Genomic DNA, 12,684 nt, shown 5'->3' on the forward strand with positions numbered 1-12,684 from the left:
AAGCAAACTTTAATGAGGCTATTAAAGAGTTAGGACTAAAATGAAGTTTTAACAGGTAAGTCAAATTTCTTCATTATTTATAATTTAAGTGTGGAGATTCCTAAGTGAGGGTTTTACTCTACCCTGTTAAATTTGTAATTTCTTTCGTTAAAGCAGATAGCCAGCTATCACAAAACATATGCAGAATAGTTGAAGGCTTTCAGTATTTTAGAACAATTCTGAATTTCTAAGGTAGTCTGCCACTTTGTATTCTGTTTGAATCCTAATGTTTTCTAGAACATACTCATGGAAATATGATGTAAAAAAAGCAATTTAAATGATTCATAACATTTCCAGAAAAACATTTGTTTCTGAAAGTTTTATCATACATGTACATATATGAATGATATATAAAACACACATTTATGTATTTGTGTAGCTTTAACACAGAGATTTTGCTGATGTAAGACACAGTGAAAAAAAATGAGAGCATCTGGATCTGTTAAACTTTTTTTTGTATTTTTTTAAAAGTACTGGCAGAAGCTGCTGTGCCACTCAACTGCAGAATTTGTGTCAAGTGGTTCTTAGAAGTGTCAGGGCAGAAGGATCACATTTCTCCATTCAAAAAAAAATAGAAAAAGAAAGGTATCAGAGATGTATTATTGCCTGTGTAGTGTTTTGGTTTTATTAAAATATATCATGCAACTTAGAAACTTTTTTCTCACCACCTTTAAACAGAATTCTAATTAGGCCTGCGTCCATGTCTTTGGAAAACGTATGTACACGTTTGTATACATGTTTGAGTCTTTCAGGAAGCTAATGCTCAAATGGTGTGTGTCTTTAAAATTAAGGTAACAGATGGTCAAGTGGTACAGAGGTCAATATGAGTAAGTTTTTAAAACTCAGACTTGTTAGTGTGATTCAGTATGTTTATGAAATTGAACAAAATCACTTTGTCTCATAATCCATCTGATTTCTTTAAATAAATTTTCTGTTTTAATATATGCATCATACTGTTCAACTTTTTTATTAGTATTTAAATAAAATAAGGCAAAGTAGCATTTTAAAACATTTTTTGGCGAAGCCAAGAACTAAAGCAAATATGAATTGATTTCTCTAACTCTTCTTAAAATTATTTTATTAACTTCATTTTTAAGACCCCACCTCAGGTACTCTCTCTTTTGCCCAGAGATATTACAATATTTCTCATCATTATATCATTATGATTTGTTATACTCTGAATTACTATGGATTTCTATCTTTCTGCTCTGTGAAAATTCCAATTAATTAATTGATTTTTTTGTCTCAACCTTGTTTTCTTTATTTGGTAACCATCAGCTAAATGATTGTTTTAGCTATCAATTACTGATTTTTTTCTCTGTTATTTCATTACACCATGGTTTGAGGCCTAGTAATTCTTCTATCTGGATATTTCTGGTTTATTCTCTAATAAGATGTATTCATACAGTAGCTAGGAAATTACCTGACAAATTATATTGATGATAACATTTCCTTATGTTTCTTAGTATCATTTAAATCCTATTGTTTTCTCTCCTTAGAGTGTTAATTTTGCAAAATATTGAAGTAAGAATTAGGTTTGCCAACATTTTTAGATGGTCTATGAAATTTACATACTGATCTGGCCATGCCCACATGAGTGCTATCTACATACACAGATGTGCTCTCTCTTGAATCTCTTTACACATGCCTCCTCTAATGCCAGTATTAATCATAGCAATTATTAAACTAGAATTATATGTCAGGCTCTGTGCTAAGTCCTTCATATTACCACTCTTAATCTTTACAACAATTCTGTGAGGGTGATATTTTCACTATGGCTAAGAGTTAAAGTAGTTAGCAACAAATCATATGCTTAGGAAGGGATGAATTCCAAATTCAAACTCAGGCCCATTCACTTTAACAGATGTTCTTAATTCTAATCAAAGCATTACATACACATCTGAACAAGCAGCATAATAAACTTTCACTTCCATTCATTCTCATTACGTTTAAGATATTATGATTATAATAGTCTTTCTATGTGTCCATTTATTCAACTGCTTACCAGCTATGAGCCTGTTCTGTGCTATGAGTGTTCAATGGTGAACCATTCTAGCAGGTGCAAAGTCAAGACAAAAACAAGTTGATCCCAGAGTTTGTCCGACTGTGATAAATAACCTGTGGAAAACTAATCAGAGAAAGAGAATGGGAAGGAGGCTTGCAGGAAGGGGGGTGATGAGAATGGAAGCATTGTTTGAGTGTCTAGTAGTTGGCGGCCCCTGTCACATGCTGTACACTATTTACCTCATTTAGTTCTTATTATTACTCTTTTACATAGTTTTCTTCATTTTTTTTGATTAAGAAAATAAGAGCAATGGATGTGTTAATTACCTTGATTGTGGCAATAATTTTACAATGTATATGCATATCAAAACATGTACACCTTGAATTTTTATTTGTTGATTTATATCTCCATAAAGCTGGGGGAAGAAAAAGGAATGAGCAGTTATTTAACTTCTAATCCCAAGTCAGTATAACTAGTGCCTGCTATGGTCAGGATTCAATTTTATGTCTGTTTGATTTCTAACCCTATACATTCTCTCACAAAAAATGATTTCCAAAGAATTATGTCTATGCTGACTTAATTATATTGAAAATTTTCTCATGTCATTCCAATATGTTTATCTAGTGCTATGGTGGACTCTAATATAAAATTCCTTCAAAATATGGTGGATGCATATTCTTTTAACATGAAAACCCCAATATTTATTACTCTAAAATGGGTACAGCATTTTGCTGCCTTATTTTTCAAGATATATATTTTCCTCAAAATCCCTGGTCACAGATATGACTCAGCTGTTTGCTCCCTGGGTCTTGTGTGCTAAGCTACACAGGAACTGTTGTCTATGAGACTGAACACTTAACAGCTGCCTCTGGGAATATAAATTTGATTATTTGGACGGCTCATGGGACTGTGTGAGATTCTTCTCCAGTGACAGAAGATTTGGATGGGTTTAGACTACTGATTAAATAATGATTCAAGTAACTTTGGTGTCAATTTAGGCATCTATTTTCCATGTATCTTTTCTGAAATATCTTTCTCGAATAGTGTTCATATTGTCAATATAATTTAAGTATTCATTCAATATCTTTAAAATATACTATTTAAAATAGGTCTTGTCTGAACTTTTGTATTAGTAAGCTATTTTTGAATTGTCACATTGGCATTTGTATGTGTGAGAATTACAGTTGGGTTGAGAAAGGAATGTATCAAAGTGCCTTAAAAACAAAATAGATACCTACAAAGTAGATATTCTTAATCAAAATATGTACAAGGTTTTATACTGCCTTTTTATATCATACAACCAAAGCAAAAGGTCACAATTCTTTAAGGGAATTATCTTTTTAAGTTTCCGGACTTCTCTGTATATTATTCTTTTAAATGCAAATTACAATGTGAGATGTGATTGCACAAGGCCATTGCTACTTTATTCTAATTAAGTGCTCCAAATTTTGAAAAAAATATTAAAATACTTAAAAATTTTTATGATTTCATACTAATTTTTAAATAAATGTCAGTAAAATATACTTTGAAAACAAAATCAATGCTTGCGAGAAAAGAGTGTTTTGGGTTTTGTTCCACTTGTATTGAACTGCCTGCAAATGAAAGGATTCATTCCACCCCTCACATGCCCAGCAAAGACAGCACAAGCAATCTAATGGTAAGGACTAGTTTAAGTATGGTCTAATAGACTAAATATTTCTGCCTGTTATTCTTAGCTTGCTTTATTTCAAGGCTGATTGAAGGCATTTATCTAGCTATCCTATTGGTATATGACAGTTTACCCTTTTGAAGATTTCTCCTACATGACTTTGAGAATTTCTTTGAATTAATAATAATGGGGTCTTATGAATTATTAATAATAATAATATTGTAGGTCCTTTTCCCCCAAAGTGCAAGGTGTCATATTTTGATTCAGTGTGAAAATAATGCCCTTTTTGAAAGTGGTTTGAGTATATACTTTTTTACATTAAAAGATCCTAATCAATAGTAATTCTATTTAAATGCTATTTCATAGCCAAGTTGGCAGAAAAAGTTTAAAGGATTTATGTTTTATAAGAGGACTGTGCTGTACTCATGAACTTCTGTAAAACCAACAGAAAATTATAAACAGTTAAGAACTTCCAGCTAAAACAATAGTCTATTTCCTTTATTTAAGTCTGTTGCTGACTGACAGTCTCCATTTGTATTCAAACTTTTTAGTGTCAAAGTATTGCAGATCTATGCTATATAGAAAAGTATATTTTATTTACAGTTAATGAAATAAGTTTTATAAGCTTAGTCATGACAGGGAAATGAGAATATGATTATATTTACACATTTGCCCTTTCCACATGGATTAATGGTTGTGTAATAAAACAATACATTAGGGAAAGCTCAGCAAGTCAGTTCCTTTTTCCCCCCTCTCTGGCCTCTTGCTTACTTAGATGGGAAAATGGCAAAAATAAAACCCAAAAACGAAAACAAAACCAAAAAACAAAGTACTACTGAGCATCTCAGATATGGGTAATGGGTCTTCACCAGCCCACAAAATAGACCCTTAGACCCTTATGAGCCATAGAAGTAGTGTGCTGTGTGTGGGTTTCTTTTTTCCAGTTCCTCTGGCAACAAACAAAACACTGGGATCTGACTTTGTAGGTATTTTTTTAAAATCATATTTAAACTCTCACACACTTATGCAATCAGGATTTCAGTGTAGGATTTTTTTTTGCAGAATATTATTTGGTCTTCTTAAGAATTGTCTGTTCAAATGTTGGAGCACTTGATTGACAAACCCTTCCTGAATTTTTTAAAGGGGAGTCATGTGATTTCTCTTTAAATAAAAAATATTAAGGGATTTCCCATCTCCCAAATAAGAGATGACACTACTATATAGATACTCCTAAGAAGTTATATAACTAGGACAACAAGAAGTAGTAACTATTTTCTTAAGGTCACTTCGCTTTATTTAAAAATCAGGTTTCTGTGGTTTTACAAGTTATCAATCTTCCTACATTTTATGTTTAAAAAGTTTTAAGACTATGTCCAATGACATTTCACTTCTTGGTGTTTAATATCTTATTTTTGTCTGTAAACATTTATTTTCTTGCTTAAATGATATACAATCCAATTTGAACTATGGTAAAGCTTTCATTTCATACTTAGGCTATTTATACATGATGTTTAATTTATGAACAAGATCATTATAAATGAAGATCAATATATTGAGACTAGTTGTTACAAATGGCTTGCCCCGCAGGTCAACATGTCTTCTTATGTGCAACTGTTATCTACTTATTGCTTTACAGATAATTATCTTGTTTGATTTTTGTTCTGAATTACATAATTTTGGGTCAACTGGACTTTGTTTACACAGTCAAATGTAATTTGTATTTTGGATATGCTTGTTGAACATTTTTCTTTAATGAGCAAATATATTGTAATTGTTAGTGGAAATGTTAAAGTATGTTATAAATAACAATCTGAAACTTAATTAGTGTAAATTGGGAGAGTAAAAATAAACCAAATTTTGTAAATATTTGACAATTGAGCCAAATTTAAATTCAGTGACAAATGTTACTGAATTATTGTCTTAAATGATGATACTAAGTTTAAGTTAAGGATAAATCTTTCTGGAGAAATTAACTGAAAAACTCAATTTACTTATATTAACTAACTTTATCTGTCAGTATAAAGGGCATAACTTCTCTAGAGTATATCTTATTTTCTGAAATTACTAAGTAGCATATTGAAAGATGTTTTGCAAAAGGTTTGCATGTACTTTTCAGTCCTTTCCTATGTGGTTTAAGGTTAGTAATGTCTTTAGAGGCTAAGAAAACATTGCTTTTAATACTGGTTTTCAAGGAAATTAACCGAAGTTAAATTTTAAATTTTTTGTTATGTAGGGAGTCTAGTGGTCTTTTGGAGTTTATAAGAGGAAAAAAAAAAGTAGAAATATTTTAAGTTACTGGAATCATTATTGAATCAGAACAATAAACCAAATAGAAAACCATCAGATAATGGGTTATCTTGGGAGAAATATAATTACAATTAGAGAGGTACTTGCACAGAGTGTCCTGAAAATTTTGAAATTTACCTCAGAAGTGATAGTAGCCACCCTTATATTTTATAAAAATGTGTTGGCCATGTTCACTCAAACACATTTGAATCGTGTGTGTGTGTGTGTGTGTGTGTGTATGTGTTTCCTGAAGGAACTAATTTTGTAACTCTTTTCTGTTTTAATTACAAGATGTTTTAGTGCAGTGACCCAAGATATGGCTAAAACTTTCAAGTAGCATTGTTCTATCTAGTAGCTGCATTTTTATGTGCATTATATTTATATTTCATATATATTATCAGAATTTACTATAATCTATGTGTTCTACAAATCGTTTCTATTTGTATAAAATATTCACACTCATTATATTTTTAAAAAATAATAATACTTGGCCACTATGAAATAACATCTTATCATTATGGTTACTTAAAATAACATTTTATGATAGCATTTCAAAATAACATTTTACATGATAGGAATTTTATGCATTATTTTATTTAATACTTGTAAACTTATTTGATAGATAATACACTAATTTTAGAGTAAATCAAATCACAAACTCCAATACTCAGACCTAGAATTGAATCTATATTTCCTGACTACAAAGCCCAGAATCTTAACCAATGCAAACTTGTTGATATATCTTTCTGTTTACATAATAACATAATTTTTGTGTGGTAAAAAAGATATTAACATTCTTGTCTAAGGTTCAAAGACTAAGAATAGTTCTAGACATTCATCTTTAAGTCAATATGTTTAGTTTGGTGCAAAAGTAATTGCTGTTTCAGCATTGTTGAAATTTGCCATTTGATATTGCAATACATTCTTTAATAAATGTGGATATGTTATACATCATTTTAATGTGCCTTTTTCACATTATTTTTTTGCTACTGATTTATCACTTACTATTTATTTTATATTTATTTTAGACTATGGAAATAATGTTAGACAAAAAGCAAATTCAACCCCCTCTCTCAATAAAGAAAGTCGTATTGTTTCTCCCTCTTTAAAAGACAGCCCAGAGGAATAGGATCCACTCATGAATTCTACAAAATAATATTTATAATATATTAACTGGATAGGAGACAGCTGATGTAGCTTTAGAATCAAGAAAAGTATGTTGTTAGTGGCATGTTAAGACAGGCCTTTTAATTTTTCCTTTCCTAATACTATTTCCACAAGTTCCAATAATTAGTTTTCTTTTCTCTGTGAGTATTTTTGGCTTTCTAAATTTAAATAATTCAAGCAGAAAGTAAGTTATTATAGATATAGTATCAATGTCTTACCTATTTCTTATAAAGGACAAGCTACTATTAGTAAAGAATAAAATTTAATCCAAAATTAGCAAATGAAATTAATTGCCTATTATAATATATGAAAAAACTGTGTTATTAAGAAAACTGAGTGTGCAGGACCCAAATTTTGCATATGCTCTAAAGAGCTAAATATGCTGGAAGGGTGGAGACAAGCTACACTTTCTCTCTGAAGATAAACAAGGGTGGGGAAACAGTTGGATAGAATGTGCTGTGTAACCTGAACTTTTCCTTGCTGTACTCAGTTCATGTTTCACATACTGATATATGTTTGGCCCTCTTTCCCTGAGGTGAGTAAAACTAATTATAATTTCATAGTCTGTAGCATAAGAATAAATTAGGATTATAATAAAATATTTCATTATTCATGGTATCAAGACACTGAGTAATAATAAGTAACTAAAATATCTTGCCTATTTTTAGGAAAAAAGTAGAAACTTACATCATGGTAATAAATGTCAATCTATCAGTTTGAAATGTCACGCTCTCTCTCTCAAAATATAAGTAGACAGATGAAACGATGTTAGACTAACACTTGTATCTTTGCCTATATATCATCCAGACCAATGTTAGAGTAATAACTGTCTAAGATCACGATTCAACAGAATAAGTTACTTGAAACTTCTGTTTTCTAATCAACTAGACTCAATAGCAGTAAGACATGTACACTGTTTTGCTTCAGTTTTAAATTCGAAGCAGACAGAGCTAGGCAGTACCCATGCCTATCCATTGCTCAAAGTTTCTGGGCTCAGAGTCCATAGAAGTCATAATTAGTTCTCAGGTCTAGAGAGGGAGGCATCAGAGAACATATGCTGTTCCCTGGATTCTCCAGTGGGCACTCTTGGAACTCTCTGCCCCTGGTAAAATCTCTTCCTTGTGATGCATGGGGCTACTTGAAGAATGGTTCTGGAAAAGGCCAGATAGATTCACAACGAGGTTGTGGCATAGAATCTGGAAAGGGCACATACATGCTCATTAATCTGACTTAACAGCAATGGATTTGTAATTTTAAAATCATTTTTATATTCCATCTGTCAGAGTTGAAAGTGACACCAATATTAACATTGAATCAATAATTATTAGTGAAGTTTATATAGGATACCATAAATTTTCCAAGAGGGATAACTTAAACTTTGAGTTATATATTTTTGAAATAGATTCATGTTATATTCACAAAACCTATTTTGCCACTGGGGATTTCCTGCTGCATTTTTTAATGGGCTCTCAAAACCATAGGATTCTAGAGAGGTTCTCCTAGAGTTTCCTAAAAGTAGGGGAGGAGAGTGTGAGGCAGGAGTGGGGAATCCGATTTAGGAATGAATTTCAGCTGTGTAATCACAGTCATTTTTGCCTATTGGTCTTCCATGTATGAACTGAAGAACCAGTTCAGCTGCTTAAATTAAAAACTGCTAGTATCGCCTTAGCATGTCATTTTATACATGAGGAAATTGAGGTATAGAGTGGCTTATCCACTGTCACCTAGCAAGAGAGTGGTAAATCAACCTTTGGTCTAATCTCTAGACTCCTAATCTCAATTGCACCAGGTTAGATCCCTGCATTTTGATTGCTTCCTTAAGTATAACTAGTAAATAAGAGTTGGGGGATGATCTATGAAATATGCATTCAGTAAGATGTTATGAACTTAATAAGCTACCCTGAATATGATTATTAGTTCACAGCATGCAGAACACCAGAATGGTATTCTCTTTTTAGCAGTTACTATGGTTGCTTAAAAGAGTGTGTTTCAAGAAAAGTTTAAGGTGCTTTACTATTATACTTTGCAGAGAAAATTCCATTTGATAATATCCAGCCCTTATCATCAGTCTTAAATAACTTGTTCCATTGTATTACAACAACCCTGGTCAAACCAAAGGAGGTAGCATGTTACATGATTCAAAGGGGCAGGGAAAGCTATTCTTCCTACTCCTTCCCCCACAAACTGTTAATTAAAATCAGCCCCACTTGCTCAGTGAGACATAAACATCCACAGGAAAAATAAATTGCTTGTTTAAGCTTATGTGTTTTCCTTTTACATTGGAAAGAACATAACACTAATGAAATACTCAAGCTTGTCACAAAGACAGTGTTGTGAAAGAGTTTGCTGCATCCTGTGATTTACAGTAGAAATGCCCCAGGTATAAGGGAGTAGGTAAAGAGAAATCCCAAAGGGTAAGAAAGAATAAATAAATAAATAAATAAAATTGCTAAGGAAAAAGTTTGTAACATTTCTCTTAGTTCATTTTGGGAAACAATCTATTTTCTTAGCTACGCAAGTAATATTTTTGAAAAACTAAATTGTTCCTCAAGTGAACCATTTAGTTTTTCAAGTGGAAATAAATGCTCGTAAAATCCTAAAAGTGATACTTCTATTGTAACAAAGCCATTGAAGCAAAACCTGAAACCACAACCAACTGTAATTTTTATTAATTAACTTATGATAATGACAAAAAATATTCTGTGTATGCCTCTGTCTGTAGCCCTCTTTCTGTTGGCATGTATGCTTTCCTTGGCCATGGGCATTTTGAAGTAGAGAATAGTTGTTTATAAGCCACAAAGTACATTCTATCAATGACAGGTCAACCCCATTACTTAAAAAAAATTCCATTCTAATAAAAAAGCTCAAATTAATGTGTTTTCAAATATTAGTCATAAGTAATAAATTCATATCAATTCTATAACAACATGATCCACTCATTCCATATATTATATTATTCCATTCTTCATATAAGAACCACTTACTATATAAAGATACCAAAAATAAGATTGGCTGAAATACATACTAGCACAAACTATTTGAGTTTTAACAGAATTGGCAAAAAATCAACTGCACATGACAAAACAATAATAGTTTAATATGTAAAAAAATCTTTGAGATTAGTAAGGAAGCATATTGTTAATATAAGACATCCTCTACATTATATATTTTCTTTAAATTCTTTACACCTATATTCTATCCAAAAGTCATTAACAATAAAATTGAAAATAAAATACACTTCTTTAAAATAATTCAGTGTTTTAAACACTGGTGATAGGACAAACAATTCAGACATAAACTTGGTATTCATGAAATGAGATTTCCTTTTAACAGTGGTTATAATTATGGTGATATTAGAGACTATCCTAGTATTAATTTTCTGACAACATATTTTTTTCTATTTACCCGTTTTTTTTTTTTGTTTAACAGCTAGCTTTCGAATGATTAGAAGAATTGATTCTTTCTGAGACTTATCAGTTAATTTCCTGTAAAATTCATGTTGGCTGTTTATTTGTGACTAAGGCATAGTAAAGAAAACATATGTTACCTACTTGCTTAGCATTTAGATGGAGAAAACATCAGTCCACATACATCTGTTGGCAGCAGAACTCCAGGCAGGGTGTGGATGGTTGTGTTCGGGTGGAGAAGCCAGATAGAGGGTGAGGATGCAGTTAAGTGTCCAAGTGTCCGGGGCTGAGGGAAGAGACTAGGGTGAGAGTTCTCCTTAGATAAGATTTCAATATGTTGATCATCCATAGAAGAACAATTTAAGAGAGGATTTTCAAAAAATTCAAATATAACACTACAACTTCTGCCACTGGTAAGTAATCAGAAGCAAAAAATGGGGAAAACACCTACGTAACCAGTTTAGTAAAACAAAAAGAAAAGCATTTGTTTGTTTATAACTGGCAAAATGACCAATTCCAGTTGCATGTTTTCTTTGTACTTTGATCTTTTTGTAGTGATAATTCAGCTTTTGTTTTATTATCTCTCTCTAATGATAGAACCAGAGCTTGTAGAAACTGCCTTAATCATATCTTGGAGTGTGAAAGAAAGAGGTGCTTAACCTGAATTCGTCACCTGAATAAGAAAAATGCGCTGTGAGCGAAACCGTGGGCTCATCGCTGGGGCTGTCATCGGTGCCATTCTGGCTGTGTGTGGAGGTATCTTAAAGCCAATTGGATACAGGAATCTTGAGAACACAATTAAAAAGGTACAATAGTCTAAAGAATAGTTTTTGTCTAATTTGTTCTATATTCTGTCTCTTTTTTGCTCTGGGTAGCAGCTTTGTATGTCATGATAACTGGTGGTTTTATGTCTTATAAAATTACCTTTGACACTAAGGTAATTATGAACAATTGGAACTCTATGTTATAGAGGAGTGACCACGTGTGAAATTATACTTGTAATGTGTATTTAACATGCATACATTGCTATAGTATATACATATACACATTGTGATAAAAGCTATCTATAGTTGTGCAAGCTGGTAGAAATAAATGTTTTTAATTATGTCCAAAGAGTATGTTGTCATGCTTTTGAATAAGAAATAAGTGAATGTATTTTGAGAGGGGTTATTTATAAATGTAGTTACATTTTAGGCAATGCTGAGAAAAGTAAAATCAAAAATGGGTGTATAAATGTATGTGTATATGTTAGATATTGTGTTTTATATGGAAGCAGAAATCTTTGGTAAACTGGTAAAGGTTGTTTTTTGGTTTGGTAATCTACTGTTTTATATAAATGTTTGTAATGACCTGATTATCTTAGAAATATATCCTATTCGTGAAGCTTTATATTTGACTCTTAGGAAATATATTCAGAAATATGTAAGACATATCTCAGTATGTAAGAAATTGACTGTAGTTTGAAATAATAGAATGATTCAATAGACAGGCTTTGCACAACAATCTAGAATTCATCTCTGACCCTAGTTGATTCTAATTAGCTATACACTCCCTCATCAGAAACTTTAACCCATAGAGGCAAGCAGAGAGTAGGGGCAGCACATCTGGTACAGTCCTAAACCAGGAATGGCAAATTCGAATGGCTTCAGGAGTTTGGACACAGGGGTTAAACAAAATTTAAGGTGTCAAGAACAAGAGAAAATGAAGATCAGAAACTAATTGTGAAGTTAAGTGTGTGTGTCCTACCTGGAGGCATGTGTGTTTATTTTCTGAAACATAATGCTGGACAAATAAAACATATATGAGTTCAGCATTCAGCTGTCTGCCTGGTGAAGATGGCAATGACCTAGACAAAGGGTTATTAAGCATAGTGCATGGTGGAGAAAAAGAACAGTTTAATTTTATTAGTTTTTTTATTGTTGTATTCATTTTAATATATTTGATCCATGGTTGGTTGAATTTCTGGATGTGGAACCTGCAGATACAGAGGACTGACTGTACAGTGGTTTGTATCTCTTTTATTTCTAACATATTGCATATCTTTAACCTCATGTATTTAACTAAAAATATATATATACAAATTGAATAGTATCCCTGCCTTGGAATTCCCAGTTTTCTTTATAGTATTTTTA

The 12,684-nt window shown here is 31.8% G+C and overlaps 1 protein-coding gene across 2 annotated transcripts in view; it reads left to right on the forward strand.

Moving 5' to 3' along the window:
• The first annotated feature begins 7,627 nt into the window (after positions 1-7,627).
• LOC123647628 (platelet glycoprotein 4-like) overlaps positions 7,628-12,684 on the forward strand; it is a 28,475-nt gene continuing 23,418 nt past the window's right edge. Inside the window, exons 1-2 of one of the 2 annotated variants that reach the window (XM_045565238.1) lie at positions 7,628-7,680; positions 11,150-11,358. In XM_045565238.1, coding sequence (XP_045421194.1) covers positions 11,239-11,358 — 120 coding nt within the window. In that variant the 5' untranslated portion in view covers positions 7,628-7,680; positions 11,150-11,238. Of the gene's footprint in view, positions 7,681-10,716; positions 10,966-11,149; positions 11,359-12,684 lie in introns of those variants that run through there. The other variant, XM_045565237.1, reaches the window with a different exon arrangement.

This window comes from Lemur catta, chromosome 11 (genome assembly GCF_020740605.2).
Source record: "Lemur catta isolate mLemCat1 chromosome 11, mLemCat1.pri, whole genome shotgun sequence".
NCBI classification, from domain to species: Eukaryota; Metazoa; Chordata; class Mammalia; order Primates; family Lemuridae; genus Lemur; species Lemur catta.